Genomic DNA, 19081 nt, shown 5'->3' with positions numbered 1-19081 from the left:
ACACAGGACACAATGTACAGTTTAGGCCAAATAAAAATATATGTGTAGTTCCAGTGACCCTACCTTCCCTAGATTTTTTCGTCTTGAAATTAGCCTACCCTAAAGATTTTATTGTCATTTTTCATTAAGCACTGTTAAAGTCAGAATGATGCTCCCATAGACTCAATGTAAAAAAAAAAATTAAAAAAAATCCCTACCTACCTTTCCTAACTTTTTTTCAGATGTAACTGGAACCACACATACTATTTTATTTGGCCTTACTAACCTGAAAAGTATGTTCTGGTTTATCTGAGTTTCTCTTAACCATACAAATATCACTGTCAGACAAACATAGTCTATAATCCCCACATATTCCTCGAATCATTCCAAGTCCTTTAGGTTTCACACTTACTTGCCAAACATGGTCTGAAAGAGAAATTAAATAATTATATTAAATAGGTAGGTTTTAAAAGTGTGATGGAGGCTTACTGATACAAAATGTACAGGTCTAATGATCCTTCCCAAAATCCAATTAAATACAAACAATAGAGCCTGTCCTTGAAAATGACTACAACACTTTGTAACATGTGTAAAATTATATATACAGTATTAATGGGCAGAATCAATTTGCGCCAATTGCAGTTTTGAAAAGGTATTAATTGTGCCACTCTCTTTTATTTTGATGGTGTTAATTGCGCCAATAAATGAAATCAAATTCTGCCTGAATTACCTGTAAATAGTTTTACCTATATCATACATGCACATTTTTTACCAATATCATACATGTATTATAATTTACCTTTCCACTTAAGATTTAACTGAGCACTTATCATGCATGCTTATCAAATTTAAGAAAACTCACCAAAAAATAAATTGTTTAGAAATATGTGTGTCAGTCAATGTATAGAGAGAGAAGAAAACTGCATCCGAGATTTTTTTGCTGATGGTACATGTACCTATAAATGTTGTCCTAAATATTTCGAACAACTTTACACTATACATGGCTTTAAGAATGGACATTATATTCCCTATCAGTATCAACAACTAATAATAAGTGGAGAAGTAAGCAGAAAGGAATATGTGTCTATTCTCAACTACAAATACCAGCCTTTAATTCAATGATGAACAGAGCCATTTAATGGCTTTAACTGTATATATACAAGTGAACGTTTTAATTCAGAATAAATTTTGTTATTAAAATGACTTTAACTCCACCAGTCGGTAAACTGCCGATCACAAGCCCAGATATATAGGAGGATGGAAGTCAACTATTTAGTTGTTATATATAAATAAAATTGGCACAATTAGATGATTATTTCATTGGCACAAATAATACCTATAGTTTTGAAAATTAGGTGGCGCAAAAGAAGTATTGGCGCAATTAAGTTGTGGCGCAAATGAGTTTCTTTTTGGCGCAAAAAGATATCACCCGTATTAATGTTGTGTTAAAAGTAGTACTACTTGCATTGTGTTTGATATAATACCTTTTATTTGACTATCGTGATATATATAGTGAAATATTGCTTCAAAATTCTGCTTTTATATACAATATCATGTACATGAGGTTAGTAGATCAAATATCCAGTACATTTAGCTGCTACTGGTTTTTTTTGGCAATTTTTCTTCATTCCTATTAATGACTTTAGCCACCAGGATGAATAAAACATGTCTAAGAAGTAAAATGTATAAACATGTCCATCTTCACACTTTGATGGGTTGCTGATTTGTGTTTGCTGAAATTTTTAAAGTATAAATTATAAATTGGTATCCAAAAAAATCTGAAAGCAAATTGATCATAAGACCCTTGTATCAAGGATAGAATCTATCCTTATTGAGGTACAGAACTGTTTCAATCCTAGTACACATTGTACATGTACATGTACAATGTATATGAACTTACCAAAATGTCGCTTTGGCATTTCTCCTGGTGGTATGAATTCATTTTGTAATTTCAATAACAAATTTAACCATAATTCCTGTTCAACTGCATCATCAGCTACCACAGAAAAACATTCATCTTTGGTATATAAGGCTATTGCATATTTTTGACGAGAGTCATTTTTTTTGTTTATATTGAAACATGTATGAAGTATCACTGAACGTTTTGGAGGAAGACCTGCTCTTAATTTCTTTTCTGAATCATAATATTCCAGCCGTGCAGGGCCACTACTACTTGTAGATCGAAGAACAAAATATTTTTTCTTGTTAGTCTGAAAAATAGAATTGTCATAAACGTAGACATGTATGCATTGATAAACATTAACATGAATCACATGATTAAAAGGTAAAGAGTCTATGCATAAAACATACATGTACATACATACGTTGTAAAAATATTCAGTACTATCTGGAGTTACATTTTACATGTAAGTGATCATGACTCATGGTGAAAAAGATAGTTAAAATTGAAAATTTGTTGGTGTATAATATCATACAGTTATAATGTAGCAGGGATCTCCATGGCCTGTTTAATGATGGCGCCCCGCCATCGTTTAAATAACTTGCACCATCGTCAAATGCCCTGTGCCATCGTTAAATTGTCTTTTTCATGTATCAATGTTTGCTTTACAAATCTCTTCAACTTTTTACACATGATAACCCTTACGAATCGTTTTGTTGCTGCTGCAAATCAGTCATACCGGTAATGGGTTCATAACCCCGCCACATTGTTGCGCCTCTCCCAAGTCAGGAGCCTCTGGCCTTCGTTAGTCTTCTCTTGTATGATTTTTTAATTTTAGTTTCTTGTGTATATTTTGGAGTATGACATCAATAATCACTGAACTAGTATACATGTACATTTTTGTTTAGGGGCCAGCTGAAGCAGGCCTCCAGGTGTGGGAGTTTCTCACTGCATTGAAGACCCATTGGTGGCCTTCAGCTGTTGTCTGTTCTATGGTCGGGTTGTTGTCTCTTTGACACATTTACCATTTCCATTTTCAATTTTTACATGTACAATGGCAGTGGGAAGGGACAACAAGTTTGCAAGCCAGTTAATCAATATACAAGCACATTTATATGATCGTTTTCCAGCATGTCCAGTGGCTGACATTCCCTTATGGCCTATACCACATGACCTACTGATTGTATTAATAAAATTGTTCTTGTCCTGAAATGTTTGCCACTGGATATTAAGCAACAACAATTCATCAATCAATCTATTGAATACACAAATTGACATTTCACCAATTATTGTAAACAAATAATAGTGAGAACCCTGGTGTCTTCAATGTACCCTATAGTGGGTTATTTTAGCAGGTGTAAAATTTTTGCTATTTTCATAGAATAAGGTATACGAAATATTTTTGACGCTTATTATTTTGGGGGATTCAAAATTTTATCAATATCGTTGCATCTACACTTTTAAATTGGCGGAATTTATTTTAGCACTTTTGTTCTATCCACGAAAATAAGTGAAAATTTACACCCTGCAAAAATATCCAGCTATACTACATTGTACCTCACACTTATACATTTCAATGTTCAACTTCAGTGAATGAGTAAATATTTTAAAAACTGTATGCGACATACAATGTAGAAATTAATCAATTTACCTTTAATTTCTTTAAAATGCCTTCTCTTTGTATATCTGATCCAGGCAATTCAAAGGATCTGGTTGGATTTGGTGTCTCAAAATCCATACTACCATGCATTGATGATGACATGGTGGACATATTTAATTCCAAATCACTTTCAAAACAATATCATAATTCCTCAAAAACTGCTGTTATTTTATTATTTGCAATGCACATCATTATTTTAACAAAGTCATCAATCTGCAAAATACATAAAATATAATTATAAAATCAATTTATAATAGTAGACAAATAACTCTAGGAGTAATTACAATATACAATAACAAAAGCAAGGTCAAATTTATGTAGAGATAAACATTGTATTTTGATAACAGTCCATATTTTAAATAATAAATAAACATACCAAGCTGTGTATATATAGTACATTCCATAAACATGCTTTGAATTAAAACTTATTTTTAGGTAATTTCGCAGTTTGGACACAAAATAAACATTAAACTGTTAAATTCCAATATAAAGTGTTCTATTTCTTGTTTACTCATTTGTCTCAAATCACACCTGTTCTACAGAGGCATTATAAACAAGCTGGAAGTATGACAACTAGTAATTATGACACAAGCTTTTTCTGTATTTTTGAATTATCATCCAATTGATTTCTGAAATATCATTTTATCAAAATTTACATTTCATCTTTTGTTATATTGTCCTCAATTTCAAATGAATAACTATCCTATACACAAATAAAAGGTACACACAACCACAATTAACAATTAATACACAGTGAGTGGTTGTTTTTAACAAGTAAACAAGTCGTTATTTATCAATTTCGGAGGTAAACAAACGTGCAAGATAATCCTGTTGGGTTTAGTTTAGGGTCACTGATCAAAGCTGTCTAGTGTTTCCGACGATGAATGATTATTTTTGGGTTGTAGACGATTTGAGGTTTTCCATTTCCTTCAATAATTATTGGGGATTGTTTGTGGGATATAGAAGTGCACGTCAAATAAAATTTACATTTTTACACGCCTGAAGAATTGCACCGTGGACAAGCACCTGTTGGCTTCGTCGCTCCCTTGAAACCATGGCAATTAAATCAATTGTACTTGAGACAAATTAATCCATTTTTTAAAGTCGCTCATAACACCAAAATATAACATTAAAGCTCATGTTGCTTTTGATTTTTAACAATTTCAAACACGACAGCTGATCAAGGACGGATAACCCATCGGTAGCCATTTTTTTACTTCTGATCACGTGACATTATTTGTCGTAAACAACTTTTGCGCACGCGGAATAACCTTCGATAGTTCAACGGCCACAAGATACCCCCCACTATCACAAGAGTTTGGAAGCGGGCGCATTTTGAAACGCCTCTAATGACCAATATTAAAATTAACAATATAAAAATCCAATTTATTCTATTATAACAATACCGGTGACGATACTAATAGAGATGATATAACTGACATGTACTCAACTGTTATACGTACATGTCTTTATACATATATATACGTCCTTGCTAGTTATCCTCACTGAGGCCGTAACTAGGCATCTTATTTTATTGAGGCAAAATAATTGAGCCGAGCGAAGCGAGGCGTTAAATTTTTTTGGAGGGTATGAAATGAATGGTGCAAAATCCTGCGTTCTAGGCATTTTTAGAGAGTTTGATAATGTTTTGAATTTGGCTCGGAATTTGGACAGTTTTTATATAAATTGTTCATATTTAAAGACTTTTACTAATACCAAATTTTTAACAACTTTATTTGAATTTGTATGTAAGATAATCATCCAAATATCAATTTAAATCTGCCGCCAGAACATAGAACAAACATCGATGCAGTAGAGTTTGCCAATTATTTCTATGGTGGGTTCAGTCAAATTGTTTTAGAATCATAACTTTGGTCTGCTGATATCCTTATCGCGATGAATATGGAGCATGGCAAGACCGCACAACCTCTCGCCACTCATGTATGCTCTTTTCCTAGATTTCAGTCGTTTCAGGGCAGTCTGTGTTTCTAAAGGTAGCACATTATCATCAACACAATGATCAATGTCTTCTTCCAATTCCTTCTCCATCAGCAATTCGGTAGCAGCAACGGTAGTAACAGTTTTGTTTGCAAAAGGGAATTAAGCTTTCCTATAAAGGCTAGCATCATCATACAGTCTCAGTTACAAAATATTAAACTCGCTTGTATGCTGACAAAGAGTAAACAAACTAGGGATAGAATGAGATAAGATACATGTATATGATCTATCTATAGAGTAAGTATATATGATATGGGTACAGGGGAATTAAAATGGAGTTTTGACGTTTACATGTAGGTCCGTAATTTCAAATTATTTCTGGAAATAGTCGGTGGTATTTTAGTTCCAGAATCTATAAATTTAGGGGTTAGGGGTTGGCAGGCGCGTAGCTGCCTTTACGCAAAAAATCATTTGCTTGCACATGTTTTTCACCAAAAAAAAAAAAAAAAATCCTGAAATTGAATTTCGGATAGTCTTTAGTCTTTCCGGATTATCGTGTCTGGCGGTGTCTGTACTTGCAACTACAATCACGACACAAAGTTTAACCCCGGTAGAAATCAAAATAAAAATGAAGAAGCGAGATTTTTATTTTAGCAAGAAGGCAGCGGATAACGAAAGCCAAAACGTTTTATCTAATTCGCCCAGCAAAGATGTAAATGAGCCATGTACATCGTTTTCACAAGACGTTACTGCACGGTGTCTTGCAAGAAGCAGGACCTGCTTACCTTCGGAGCACCGGAGGTCGCCACATTTTTCGGGGTCCGTGTTTTTCATCTGTAGTTAGTTTTCAATGTTGAAAGTTTTTGCTTGTCATTTTGTGTCTTATCTGTTCCCGGGTTTCCAAATTACGAAACCCACTAGGATGTTACTATCGTTTCTTGAAATAGCGTATAGTAAGAAACAGATAGGGTATTATCATTTTCATCATAAAATGGTCCAAAAAAATTTTCGCCTCGCTTCGCTCGGCTCAAAAATTAAAAAAAAGATTAAAGTTGATGAAACGGAGAAATGAATACACAGACAGGACTGCCCCCCTTGCGATGCCCACTACTTGATTTGTCAGTCTACTTTATATCGTTTTTGGATTGTTCTAATGAAGTTATATGCAATACGCAGACTACGTTCACAAACAAATTAGTTTACTACAATTATTCCTTCTTTACCTTCAGTGTCGCTTTTCCTTTTCCTGCAAGAGCCTGTTTTTAACCAGAGATCCATGATGATTATCGTTACTAGGTTAATGTAATTGAGAAACATCATTCGTTGAGATGCTGAGTTATATCCAGGAAGAATAGTTTAAAGGAATGATGACAAGTTATAGAAATTAAGGTTGAGACAGAACAACAAAAGACTATTTTATTTGTATATATGTATAAAAAAAAATAATCAGTGTCGAAATTTTAGTGAGGCAATTGCCTCACTTGCCTCAAGGGTAGTTACGGCCTTGATCCTGGGGGGATTGAACAGGTTGCTTTTTGATGCCCTGCTGGTGAGCAAAGGTTTTTTTTTTTAAACAAAGAATTTGTCTAGTACAGGATCGCTTATTTAACTGTTAAAGATCATACATTCTAGACCTGGAATAGCACTAGATATTTTATACGGTTTACATGCCAAGAAATTACTTCCGTTGAAATTCTGCAAATATCCCATAGAGCAAATTACATGGATGATTAATATTGACCATTTGGTATGTGGTCGTGTTCTTAGCGAGACGTACATGAAGGTCATAAATTAATTTGTTGAATGAAATTAAATCTGTATCTACTCAGTAATGGGTGCCGTAGGAGGTCCACCGGAATTTTTAGCTAGGATTTCTTGGCATGGAACAGGGTATACATTTATGAGCGTGTCTAAAACAGGGTATTTTTTTCAATATTTCTGTTTTGAACAGGGTATGTTTTTCAATGTTTTCTGGTTAGAACAGGGTATGATATGGCAACTGAAGTCACGTGCTGTCGACACAGCTATACCAGAAAGAATAGTCAGTAACAGCCCCCCCCTCCCCCCCCCCCCCCCGGCTAGTTATATATGTCCTTGCTTGTCTTTGGACTCCTTGCTTAAAAAACTAAACAATTGTTAATAATTGTGATTTTTGTTTAAAAAAAATCAAAAAGAATCGATTTTACCTTTTTTTCTCCTATTAGTTCAACAGTAAAAAGCACCTTAACAAAAATGCATGTTTCTTTCGAAGACAAGTTAAATAAAGACCTCTCAATAAACAGTGAATTCATTTTTTTAAAATTATTTTATAAAGTATATGATGAAGTTCATTTTTAGAAAAAAAGATAACCGCGAAATCCTAGATTTAAAAAAAAATAGATTATACCCTCGAGTCCCCTTCAGGACTGAAGAAAATGAAATATTGAAAAGGAATTTAGTTTTTTTTTCTCTATTTTTACCATTTACAAGAACGACGTAAAACTAAAATAAACGTCCTTGCCATTTATCCATGAGATCCGGCGTTTTTATTTAAATTCACAATTGAAAACGTCCTTCCTATTCAGGGAAATCGGGACGAACTATGAAAAGATAAACTTTTCAGTGTTTTATACAGGAGAGCCACTTTTATGTCATTTAATTTCCAACTGGGCGGTGGCCATGGGAGAGGAGAAAAAAGCAACGTTAGGAGTGCAGCTTGTTATTAAAAAGTCCATCATGAATTAAACATATATATGTTCATTCATAAGAGAGGGGAAGGGGTAGCCTCTGACAGTCTTTGAAAAGATATATTCAGTTTCATTAAGGATGGATTTAAACTTATCTTATTTGGGACCCTCTGGTGACCTCCTTAAGTCAGCAGAAACGGGGAAAAAATTTAATACGAATGAGATGAAAAACAGACATTATTCAAATACTAGTATAAATCTCTATCTGGTGAAGGGGAGACAACGCATAAACAAACTGTTGCACTGAGTAAATTGTGACCATCCAATTTTGTTAATACTTCCTCACGCCTATAAACAGATAAAAGAAAGATGGCCTGGTCAATATTTGCAGTCGTCTATTTCCCTGACCATTATTGGAAGATGATGATGATGATGATGATAATGAGGATTAACGCGCAACATATCATTTGATAGAAATAAAACAACTGAAACACAAGGTAATTAATGACATATTTGGATCGTGATCAACTCCGACATCAATATGGTCATTGACAGCAAAGTTTTATATATTACATACATTGGCCAACGTATAATTCAAGATGCTATATATTCATGTTTTATGGCATAAGTAGTGTATAAAACTGATGAAATTGAAACAGGTTCCAAAATTAATAGTTAACGTCGGTTACCATACTTAAGAAATAAAATTGAGAATGTGGATGGCATGGATGGGGAATGTGTCAAAGACTTATTTCGAAACCATAATCGTACCGTTGATAATTGATTCTAAATTATGATCAGTTAAACATGGAATGCCAAGTTCAAATCATGTAATTTGTTCATTTAAATGGAAATGAATTATCACTAAACTGCATTTCTTTATTGAACATCTAGAACTATTGTGTCTGACTGCTATTTTACAATCCGAGATGGCGAAAGAGACTTATTCTATACCTGCATTCCTCTTGTTGTACTTATTTGTTATTGCAAGTTCTAAAACTAACTTATTATTGATCTTATCAAAATTAGGCGAAATCTATACTAACTAGGCTACATAGTTAAAATTTCTTTTTCTAATTCATTGGATCATCTCAAGTCAGGGAACTCGCCATTGGTTGTCTTTTTGTTGCATTCAGCTGAAGTTGTTATGGTGTTTTTTGTGTTTGTTTGTTTGTTTGTTTTTGTTTGTTTTTATCTCAAAAGCATCCAGTATTGATTAAAAGCTCTCATTTCACTACAAGTTCAAGACATGTCAAAGCACCACCACAGTTTATAGAAATCATTTGCAAGCTGTCGATGATAACACTACATCCGTACATTAAAGCACACAAATATAAAAAGTGAAATAAAGAAAAAATACCGAACTCCGAGGAAAGTCCATATGCAAAGTCAAAATAACAGACTCAAACGTATTAAACCAATGGATAACAACTGTCATATTCATGACTTGGTACAGGCATTTTCTTCTGTCGAACATGGTGGATTAAACCTTGGTTGATAGCTAGTGAAACCTCTCACTTGTATGACAGTCGCATAAAATTCCACTAAATTGACAACGATGTCAGTCGATGTGTGAACAAACAAACATGAAGATATCAGACTCGGACTTCTCTTGAACTGAATTTTAATGTGCGTATTGTTATTCTTTTACTTTTCTACATTGGCTAGAGGTATAGGGGGAGGGTTGAGATCTCATAAACATGTTTAACCCCGCCGCAATTTTGCGCCTGTCCCAAGTCAGGAGCCTCTGGCCTTTGTTAGTCTTGTATGATTTTAAATTTTAGTTTCTTGTGTATAATTCGGAGTTTAGTATGACGTCCATTATCACTGTACTATTATGCATATTTTAGGGGCCAGCTGAAGGACACCTACGGGTGCGGGAATTCTCGCTACATTGAAGACCCATTGGTTGCCTTCGGCTGTTGTTTGCTCTATGGTCGGGTGGTTGTCGCTTTGACATATTCACCATTTCCTTTCTCAATTTTATGAATGAAAATATCAACAAATTATTAGTTATAACAGACAGTGAAATTTCACCCATACATTCATAGTTTGACTATCTCTATGGTTGTATAATAAAGGAAATTTAACATACAGAATTGATTATTTTTTGCTTAATTTCCAGTAGCAAAGAGTTTATGCATGTTCAGGTCAATAAAATAAATAAAACATAAATAAAAGATCAAACAAAAAGGTTCTACAGAGTATGTAGACCTTGATAAATGACAAGAAAGAGGCCGCGGATGATAGGACCAATTTCTAGTTTATTTGGTTCACTCACATGGTCTACATCTCAAAGTTTAAAATATATAAAGAAATCTGACATAAATTTTGATTTTTTTTTTACAAATTTCAACTTTGTATCAAACCTTAAAGAAATCTTTTACCCAAATGAATTTATTTGTAATTGGAACTGTAGTTGACAAGGAACTTGAACAGTAATAAACGGTGCATGTTCTTCGTAAACATTTGAAAAAATGTTTTAAAACTGGATTCGAATGAGTCAAAATTCAGTTTTAAGATATTTTGTTAGATTAGACCACATGTTAAAAAATGCACTAAAATATTATTAAAGGAGCATTAGCTGTCAAGTTCGTGTTCACAGATTTGACTCAAATTCTCACATCTGATTTGACTTTTCCGTTAAATAACCGAACACGCACATTACATGCATTATCCATCTCTAGGTTAGGGGTTAAATTTAATTTCACATGAATACGGAATCAATGAGGTCGTATTATTCACTTACAAGTGAATAATTCACCATCAATGTTTCTTAGCTTAATTTAACAAAATCAAACCATACTGGCTGCAAAAAGCGAATTATCATTTCACTATTTCACTTTCATTAATGATTGAACAATAAAAAAATCATACTTTTTAGATTTTGTTTTATATATATCGTAGCTAGTGCTTCTTTAAAACATTAAGAACACGTTTGAATCTATGATACAAGGAATTTTAGAAAACGCTGACAAATTTTAGAAAATGGCCCTTGTATGATTGATATTTCAGGGGAAATTGCCCCTACTTCTTTCTTCCATTAAGAAAATAGGTATGAAGAGAAAGAAGATGATACAATTTGGTGTTTATTTGGTAATGTAAATGGACAAATAAATTAAAAAAAAATATACCATGTTAACCTTCTTAATAATAATGCAAATATGAGTTAAAGGACGCATTTCAATTGCAACCTCAATGAACTGAATCGTATAGTGATGATTTTTCCTATATTAGCGATTACAGGAACATTGTCGAAAATGGGTAAACTTTTATTAATGTCAAACATGTCTACTGTACATATTATTTTTAAATATTGACTTTTGACAAATCCAGGTGTATGTTATTTAAATATCGAACTTTCTCTAAACAAACACTAAATTTATGCAGGTTTTATCAATACTTTAAAGTCAATACACACATAAACCTGCCAGTGTGTCCCACAGCCATATGTGCAGCAAGGTAGGTTCAACGATTTACTCCTTTTTATTTTGAAATGAAACGTTATTTTCTGCATTTTAATCTTTATTCTAATATTTAGATAAATTATACATGATATAGATATATTTATTAAAGGTATTAAGTCACATGACGTTGTAACGGTCAAGTGATTGTTTACTATAAACACGTGTGTGTGTTTATATCAAGCACATGGTGTGTGTTTACGTTCTATTTGATTGGATGGCATATACCCGTACTGCCGGTTTTACGGGTATATGCCCTCATGATTTTCGTGAAAAGCATGATTAAGTATTACTTAAGGGGGTAGCTTGAGAAAATTAAGTTATTCGAAGTTTGCCTATAGTACGACGTAGCAGCATTCGTTATTGTGGTATGTCTGACTCCGAGAAACTTCTAGATTCCGACCATGAATCTTTGCCAGCTGGTACTAGTGTACATTCGTTGCGTGATGGTATTTCTGCACATAATACTGGGAATAACGACTTGGTGGATACTTTCTCTCTGTTTAAGACCTATCTTGATGGGAAGATCGCTACTCTACACAAAGATTTGGCAGTTGGCAACGAGAATTTTGCTACCAAACTCAAGCAGGAAGTTTCAGTTAAACTCAAAGGTGAGGGCAACCAGATACAATTCAACTTTAATTGTGAAATCATGGCCGACCTCGTTAAGCTCCAGAAGCGTATTCCTGATGAAGATGCAGCTTGTCTTAAATTGGTATCTGGAGCTATCCTTAAGGTTAAGAAGCGAAATAAACTCATCCGCATTGCAGACAAATCTCCTGCAGGATGGAAAACCGTCCGTGAATATGAAAGCGACGACCTTGCCTCCGACTCCGAAGACGAGAAGCGCATTCGTTCTGCAGAAACCCGTGCCATCAGGAGTATCAAGGAAAAGAAAAGACCTCATCCTTATAGAACCGCTACAGCTACTGCTTCTGCTCCTTCTGCACCTATGCCTAATCAACATAACGCTAGACAAAACAACTACCAACAGCCGCCCTTTCGGACCGGCAGACGGAGGGAACCGTCATCTCAGGACATCTGTTACAACTGCAATCAGCTTGGCCACTGGCGAACTCAGTGCCCCCCTCCTATTCAGTACAAAACCAGGTGTCTCAGGGACAACAAGGCAACAGAATTAATGATAAGTATTTTTATACTACTTTTTTAGATGAACGTAATCTTTACGGACAGTTTGAACTGTTTATGTCACATGCAAAATATTTTGATAATATTGATATTTCATCTGTTGCAAAAGGGTGAAATATAGCTTACGCAAGCATATACAATTTTGGAAACATATAGGTGCTAATGAGTTTGTTATAAATACTATCAAAAATGGGTATGTTATTCCTTTTTTGCAGACTCCTATATCTATGTCATTTAAGAATAACAAATCTGCTAATGTCCATTCTAAATTTGTAAATGAAGCAATTTCAGAATTACTTGATATCGGAGGTGTTATTGAAACTCCATTTCAACCTTTGTTGTACAATCCGCTTAGTGTTGCAGTTCAAAGTTCGGGCAAAAAACGTCTGATTTTGGATTTAAGTGAACTGAATGTTTTTATTAAAAAAGAAAGAATTAAATTTGAAGACTGGAAAGTGGCTTTAAACTATTTCACAAAAGATTGTTATCTATTTAAGTTTGATCTTAAGTCTGGTTATTTTCATTATGACGTATGTACTAAACAACAAACATATTTAGGATTTTGCTGGAACAATAAATTTTACTGTTTTACAGTTTTAGCCTTTGGTCTGTCGTCTGCTCCATATCTATTCACTAAATGTTTACGTCCAATCGTAAAATACTGGCGAGAAAACGGCGTAGATATTGTGCTTTACTTAGATGATGGACTTGGAATGGGTAAAAATAAACAAGAAGCTTCCGAATGTTCATCTTTTGTAAAAACGTCTTTGTTAGAAGCAGGGTTTCTTATTAACAGGGAAAAATCTATTTTTGAACCAGTCCAATGTTTAGAATGGTTAGGTTTAGTTTGGAATTCGTCTGATTTTTCAATTAGTATATCAGATAAACGGATTGAAAATACCCTAGCATCATTGGTTGATGTTTTGAATAACTTTCCTAATTTCACAGCACGAGAATTGGCTCAGGTAACTGGAAAGGTAATTTCTATGTGTCCAGTCATGGGTAACATAACTAGTTTAATGACCCGTTATTTACACTGGGCTATTGAAAGCAGAGTAAAGTGGGATTTAAATTTAAAATTGGAATGTCCCGATTGTGTATTCAATGAGCTCACATTTTGGCTGAATAACATTCTAAGATTGAACAGAAAACATTTAGCAGGTTATTCTTTTCCCCACGTGGTTGTATACTCTGATGCAAGTAATGTAGCTGCTGGTGCTTACTCGATAGATATTGACTCTAATATTTTTCATCAGATGTGGACTTTACAAGAGTCTATACAGAGTTCTACTTGGAGAGAACTTCAAGCTATTTTGTTAGCATTGATGTCTTTTAAAAACCGTTTAAGAAATAAATGTGTTAAATGGCATACAGATAACAATAACTGTGTTTTCATTGTTCAGAAAGGAAGTTCAAAAGTACATTTACAAGAGATAGCTATGAATATTTTTAAGTTGTGTTCTGAATTGAATATTACGTTAGATGTTGTTTGGATCCCGAGATCTGAAAATACTAAAGCTGATTATATTTCAAAAATGATTGATATAGAAGACTGGGGAACAAGCATAGAATTTTTTAAATTTATAGATGATATGTGGGGTCCGCATACTGTGGACAGATTTGCGAGTAATTTAAATAAAAAATTACCCAGGTTTAATTCTAAGTTTTGGAATCCAGGTGTTGAAGCAGTTGATGCGTTCACGCAAAATTGGAACAATGAAGTTAGTTGGATTGTTCCTCCAATTTCTGTTGTCTGTAGAGCAATTAAACATTTGATTTTATGTAAAGCTAGAGGCACTTTGATCGTTCCAAAGTGGCCTTCCTCGTCATTTTGGACAATGATTTTTAAAAGAGGTTCTCATTTGCAACCATATGTAATTGATGTTTTAGAATTTCAACCAAATCAGAACATTTTTATTCATGGTATGAATAATAAGTCCTTGTTGGGATCTTCTGAATTCGTTTCTAATGTTTTAGCTATTAGATTGAACGCTGAGTTCACGTAAGAATTTACGACAAGGCTGTTGAGCAAGGTCGCATAGTAAAGACAAGGCCAAATTTATTGGCAAGGTCGTTTGTTGATGACAAGGCCAAATTTAATAGGCAAGGTCTCACTGACATGGCCAGTATGAAAAATAAATCTGGCAAGGTCATTTAATTATATTGTAAGCTTGTTGTATAGTAGATTTATATTTCTATTTCATATGCACGTTTTTCAGATATTTTTTCATGTGGAATATGGAAATCCTTGCCTAAGCCAGTCGACCAAGATTTGACATCTTTATCCAATTGCCTACCTGAGTTCTGTCTGCGTTCGAAGGCCGAGAATACCAAAAGAAAATATTCATATGCATTTAACAATTTCTGTAAGTGGTGTAATAACTATTTAAATGTTAAACCTTTACCAGCTTCAGATTTTTATGTTTCATTGTACTTAATACACCTGTCAAAGACATTTAATTCGTATGCTAAGGTTGAAGAAGCATATTATTCCATAAGCTGGGCTCATAAACTAGCAGGCTATCCAAACCCGTGTTATTCACAGTTATGTATATCGGTTAAAGAAGGAGCTCATAGAAAGATCGGACATGCTATTGTAAATAAAAAAGAACCAATTACACCAGATATTTTAAAGAAAATTGTTATTAGATATGGTCAAGAATGTAACAATCTTATAGAAATTAGAATTTGTTGTATGTGTCTTATAAGCTATGCAGGGTTCTTAAGGTTTTCTGAAATGGTAAATTTAAAAAGATCTGATTTAAAATTTAGTGATTCACACGTCTCTTTGCTCATAACGAAAAGCAAAACTGATCATTATAGAGAAGGCACACAGGTTTTAATTGCTAGAACAGATACACAAACATGTCCTGTTAGTATGTTGGAGAAATATTTATTATTATCTAATATTGACGCTTCATCTTCAGATTATATATTTAGATCCATGTATTTATGTAAAAAATCTAAGTCTTATAAACTGAGAGGTCTTAAACCGTTATCATATACTAGAGTAAGAGAAATTGTATTATCAGCTCTTGAATCTATCGGTTTAGATAAGTCCAAATTTGGATTACATAGCTTGAGATCAGGTGGAGCTACTGCAGCTGCATCAGCTGGCATTCAGGATAGATTATTCAAGAAGCATGGTAGATGGGCTTCAGATAAAGCCAAAGATGGCTATGTAAGAGAAAATATAAAAGAAAAACTGACAGTGTCTAAAAGTTTGGGAATATAATTTTCATAAATATACTTTATACATTGTATATGTATCACTCTATGTTCACATCTCACATATACTTGCATTTTTTGCTTTCTTTGTCTTTCGAAAGGCTGCTACAGCTGTAGGCACACTTATCCTATTTATGTGTTGTTTTATTTATTAAATAATTTATATTCGTTTGAGTTGGCGAATTAGAATATAAATATATTTATTAAAGGTATTAAGTCACATGACGTTGTAACGGTCAAGTGATTGTTTACTATAAACACGTGTGTGTGTTTATATCAAGCACATGGTGTGTGTTTACGTTCTATTTGATTGGATGGCATATACCCGTACTGCCGGTTTTACGGGTATATGCCCTCATGATTTTCGTGAAAAGCATGATTAAGTATTACTTAAGGGGGTAGCTTGAGAAAATTAAGTTATTCGAAGTTTGCCTATAGTACGACGTAGCAGCATTCGTTATTATGTTTACCCACCCACCCACCCCTTTTATGAGATGGTTATCGTTAATAGGAGTATATGCATTAGTACATTATATTAATATGAATTTTTCCTCTTTTGTAGATAGTTTTTGATTGTGTTACTGTTACTGTATATAACTGTGCTATTGTATGATTGGACTGATGGTAGTGTGCCTGAATTTAAAGTGAAGGACTTTAGTTTGAGAATGAAATTGAATGTAATGTAATATTAAAGGCTGCTACAGCTGTAGGCACACTTATCCTATTTATGTGTTGTTTTATTTATTAAATAATTTATATTCGTTTGAGTTGGCGAATTAGAATATAATTTTTCTATTATTAGATTAGTTCATAAATGTTTGCCAAATCCAATTATCTACCTTGGTTAACAATGGTTAAACCAATAAGCTAAAATCAATATTTACGTTTTATGAAAATAATTTTTTTTGGGGGGGGGGGGGGGGGGGGGGGGGGGGGGGGGGGGGGGGGTGGGGACTAGGAACACAAAATGGTTAATACATATATTTCATATCGTTTTACGTTTACCTTGTTTTTTTCTATAGAAATGATTGGCAATGAGACAACTCTTCTAAAGAAACCAAATGACAAACATCTATATAGGTCACCGCACGGCACGGCCTTCGACAATGAGCAAAGCCCATACCGCAAAGTAAGCTATAAAAAGCACCAAAATAACAAATGTAAAACAAACGGCCCATTGTACTATGTACAAAATAATGAAAGAAATAGAAATATATGTATTACAACACAGCAAAAAACGACATTTACTGAATTACAGGCTCCTGGCTTGGACAGGCATATGCATACAGCATGTGGCGGGGATAAACATGTAATTCGAACCGTCCCCTAATCTGGGACAGTGGTGTGATAGTACAACATAAGAACAAACTATAAGTCATATGGATACCCATAGAAATACATCTAACAAAAACAGAGTGGACTTGGCCGGATACTTGTACATCCGGCCAAAAAGACATTAAGAACAGATCTGAGAGTACTCGCAGTTTCTTACAGATAGTTCAAAACCAATTACGAGTAACATTGTTTCTGGTAATTTCGAAGATGAAAGCTGGAATATTTTTGATTATTTAAAATGTCGGTACCAAATAACACATGTATACATACTAAATGTTTTTCAAAGCATTTTTTCCTTTGATGCTATTACTTTTTATCCTTATCAGCTAAGGAGCTAGTACCATCGACCCTCATGTATAACAATATCATATGTCACAATCAACAACGATATATATAAAGAGAAGGGACGAAAGATACCAAAGGGACAGTCAAACTCATAAATCTAAAACAAACTGACAACGCCATGGCTAAAAAAATAAAAAAAGACAAACAGAAAAACAATAGTACACACGACACAACATAGAAAACTAAAGAATAAAACAACACGAATATACTGCAGAAAACTAAAGAATAAACAACACGAATATACTGCAGGGAGTGACCAGGAAAATTTTCTTGCCCATCAAATCTTTTTAGATTTAAAAATAATGTTTCGTTTCTACATCTTTCATTTTTATGGACTGGTGAAAAAAAAGAAGTTTTCATAGCAATTTTTTAGTACTTTTTCGGAGACAAACCATTCCTCCAGGGACTTCTCAATCTAATCGAAATATCAAATCTCGGCAAATGCTCATCTTTAATGGTTGGTCGCTGTCCACTTGGGACTTGGCTTGTAATAACTATTATTTATATGCATATTTCATTTATAGATAGACCTATGCTAATTCCTCTGTCCCTATGGACTAACTATCGAATTCAACAATTTAATCGTAATAAAAAAGTCGATTCGATTTCATGACAATGATTGATTGACTGATTTATTGCTTGAATGAAAAAAGTGTGAGTTAATTGTTGGCTGCTTAACGCTCAGTGGCAAATATTCCATGCATGTTTAGGACGATTATGACGATGATGATGATAACTGATTTAATTTTATGTTAACCTATCACTCAATGGTAGGGACAAGAGGTAATTGTCACACAAATTGATTTGTATGAGTGCTTGGAAACGAAAGGTTTGTCTCAATGATTATAAATTCTTTCTATCCTCGCACTATTTCGGACTGGAACACACTACCTGAAGCAATAGGTATGTCTGACACCCTGGAATCTTTCAAAAGTGGCATATCCACTCTAACATTTAAAGGATCCACCGCAACTTATTAAACTACAAAGCCACTGTACATAATGTATATATGTTATTGTTAACTATTTTTCTTTGTCATATTATTTTTAAATTAAGTCCATATGTACATAGCACACAAGTTCCGGGAAGTTTTACACTCCTACCTAGGAGTCTGACTCCCGTATTCGGAAGAAGAAGAAGAAACCGTACGGTGACCTATAGTTGTTGATTTCTGTGTCATTTGGTCTCTTGTGGAAGCAGAGTTGTCTCATTGGCAATCATACCACATCTCCCTTTTTTATAAATTCTTAAAATGAAATAATCGAAGGACGCCAAACGTTTGCATTAAAACTGTTTTCATTTATCGATGATATGTTTTTCTTTTCAAAATCGTTTTAGCATGCCAACATGCTATATGATGTCTAGTAGTTAATTGTCCCCTCGTTCAATTATGAATTGAATGCTTCTTTTTTGTAGG

At 33.9% G+C, this 19081-nt stretch overlaps 3 protein-coding genes across 3 annotated transcripts; 2 read left to right on the top strand and 1 right to left on the bottom strand.

Annotated features, from left to right (window-relative positions):
• Positions 1 to 265: 265 nt before the first annotated feature.
• Positions 266 to 4759, bottom strand: LOC139507813 (insulin receptor substrate 2-B-like; the record flags this gene model as incomplete). The annotated part of the gene is made up of 4 exons (XM_071295871.1): positions 4527 to 4759; positions 3531 to 3752; positions 1880 to 2189; positions 266 to 405 (listed from the first exon to the last, which is right to left on the bottom strand). Coding segments are annotated over exons 2-4 (570 nt in total), but the record flags the coding sequence as incomplete, so codon positions are not given.
• Positions 4760 to 11707: 6948 nt separating this feature from the next.
• LOC139507815 (uncharacterized) lies at positions 11708 to 16708 on the top strand. The gene is made up of 3 exons (XM_071295872.1): positions 11708 to 12751; positions 14967 to 15122; positions 16547 to 16708. Exons 1-2 carry the CDS (start codon positions 11978 to 11980, stop codon positions 15030 to 15032), a joined length of 840 nt encoding a protein of 279 aa, XP_071151973.1. The 5' UTR covers positions 11708 to 11977; the 3' UTR covers positions 15033 to 15122; positions 16547 to 16708.
• On the top strand, positions 15494 to 15991 carry LOC139507812 (uncharacterized). The gene has a single exon (XM_071295870.1). The coding sequence runs from the start codon at positions 15494 to 15496 to the stop codon at positions 15989 to 15991; it is 498 nt and encodes a 165-aa protein (XP_071151971.1).
• Positions 16709 to 19081: the final 2373 nt, after the last annotated feature.

The sequence above is a fragment of the Mytilus edulis genome, unplaced genomic scaffold, assembly GCF_963676685.1.
Source record: "Mytilus edulis unplaced genomic scaffold, xbMytEdul2.2 SCAFFOLD_1754, whole genome shotgun sequence".
Classification (NCBI taxonomy): Eukaryota; Metazoa; Mollusca; class Bivalvia; order Mytilida; family Mytilidae; genus Mytilus; species Mytilus edulis.
Note: the sequence above shows the minus strand (reverse complement) of the source record. Positions and strands in the feature narration are given on the sequence as shown.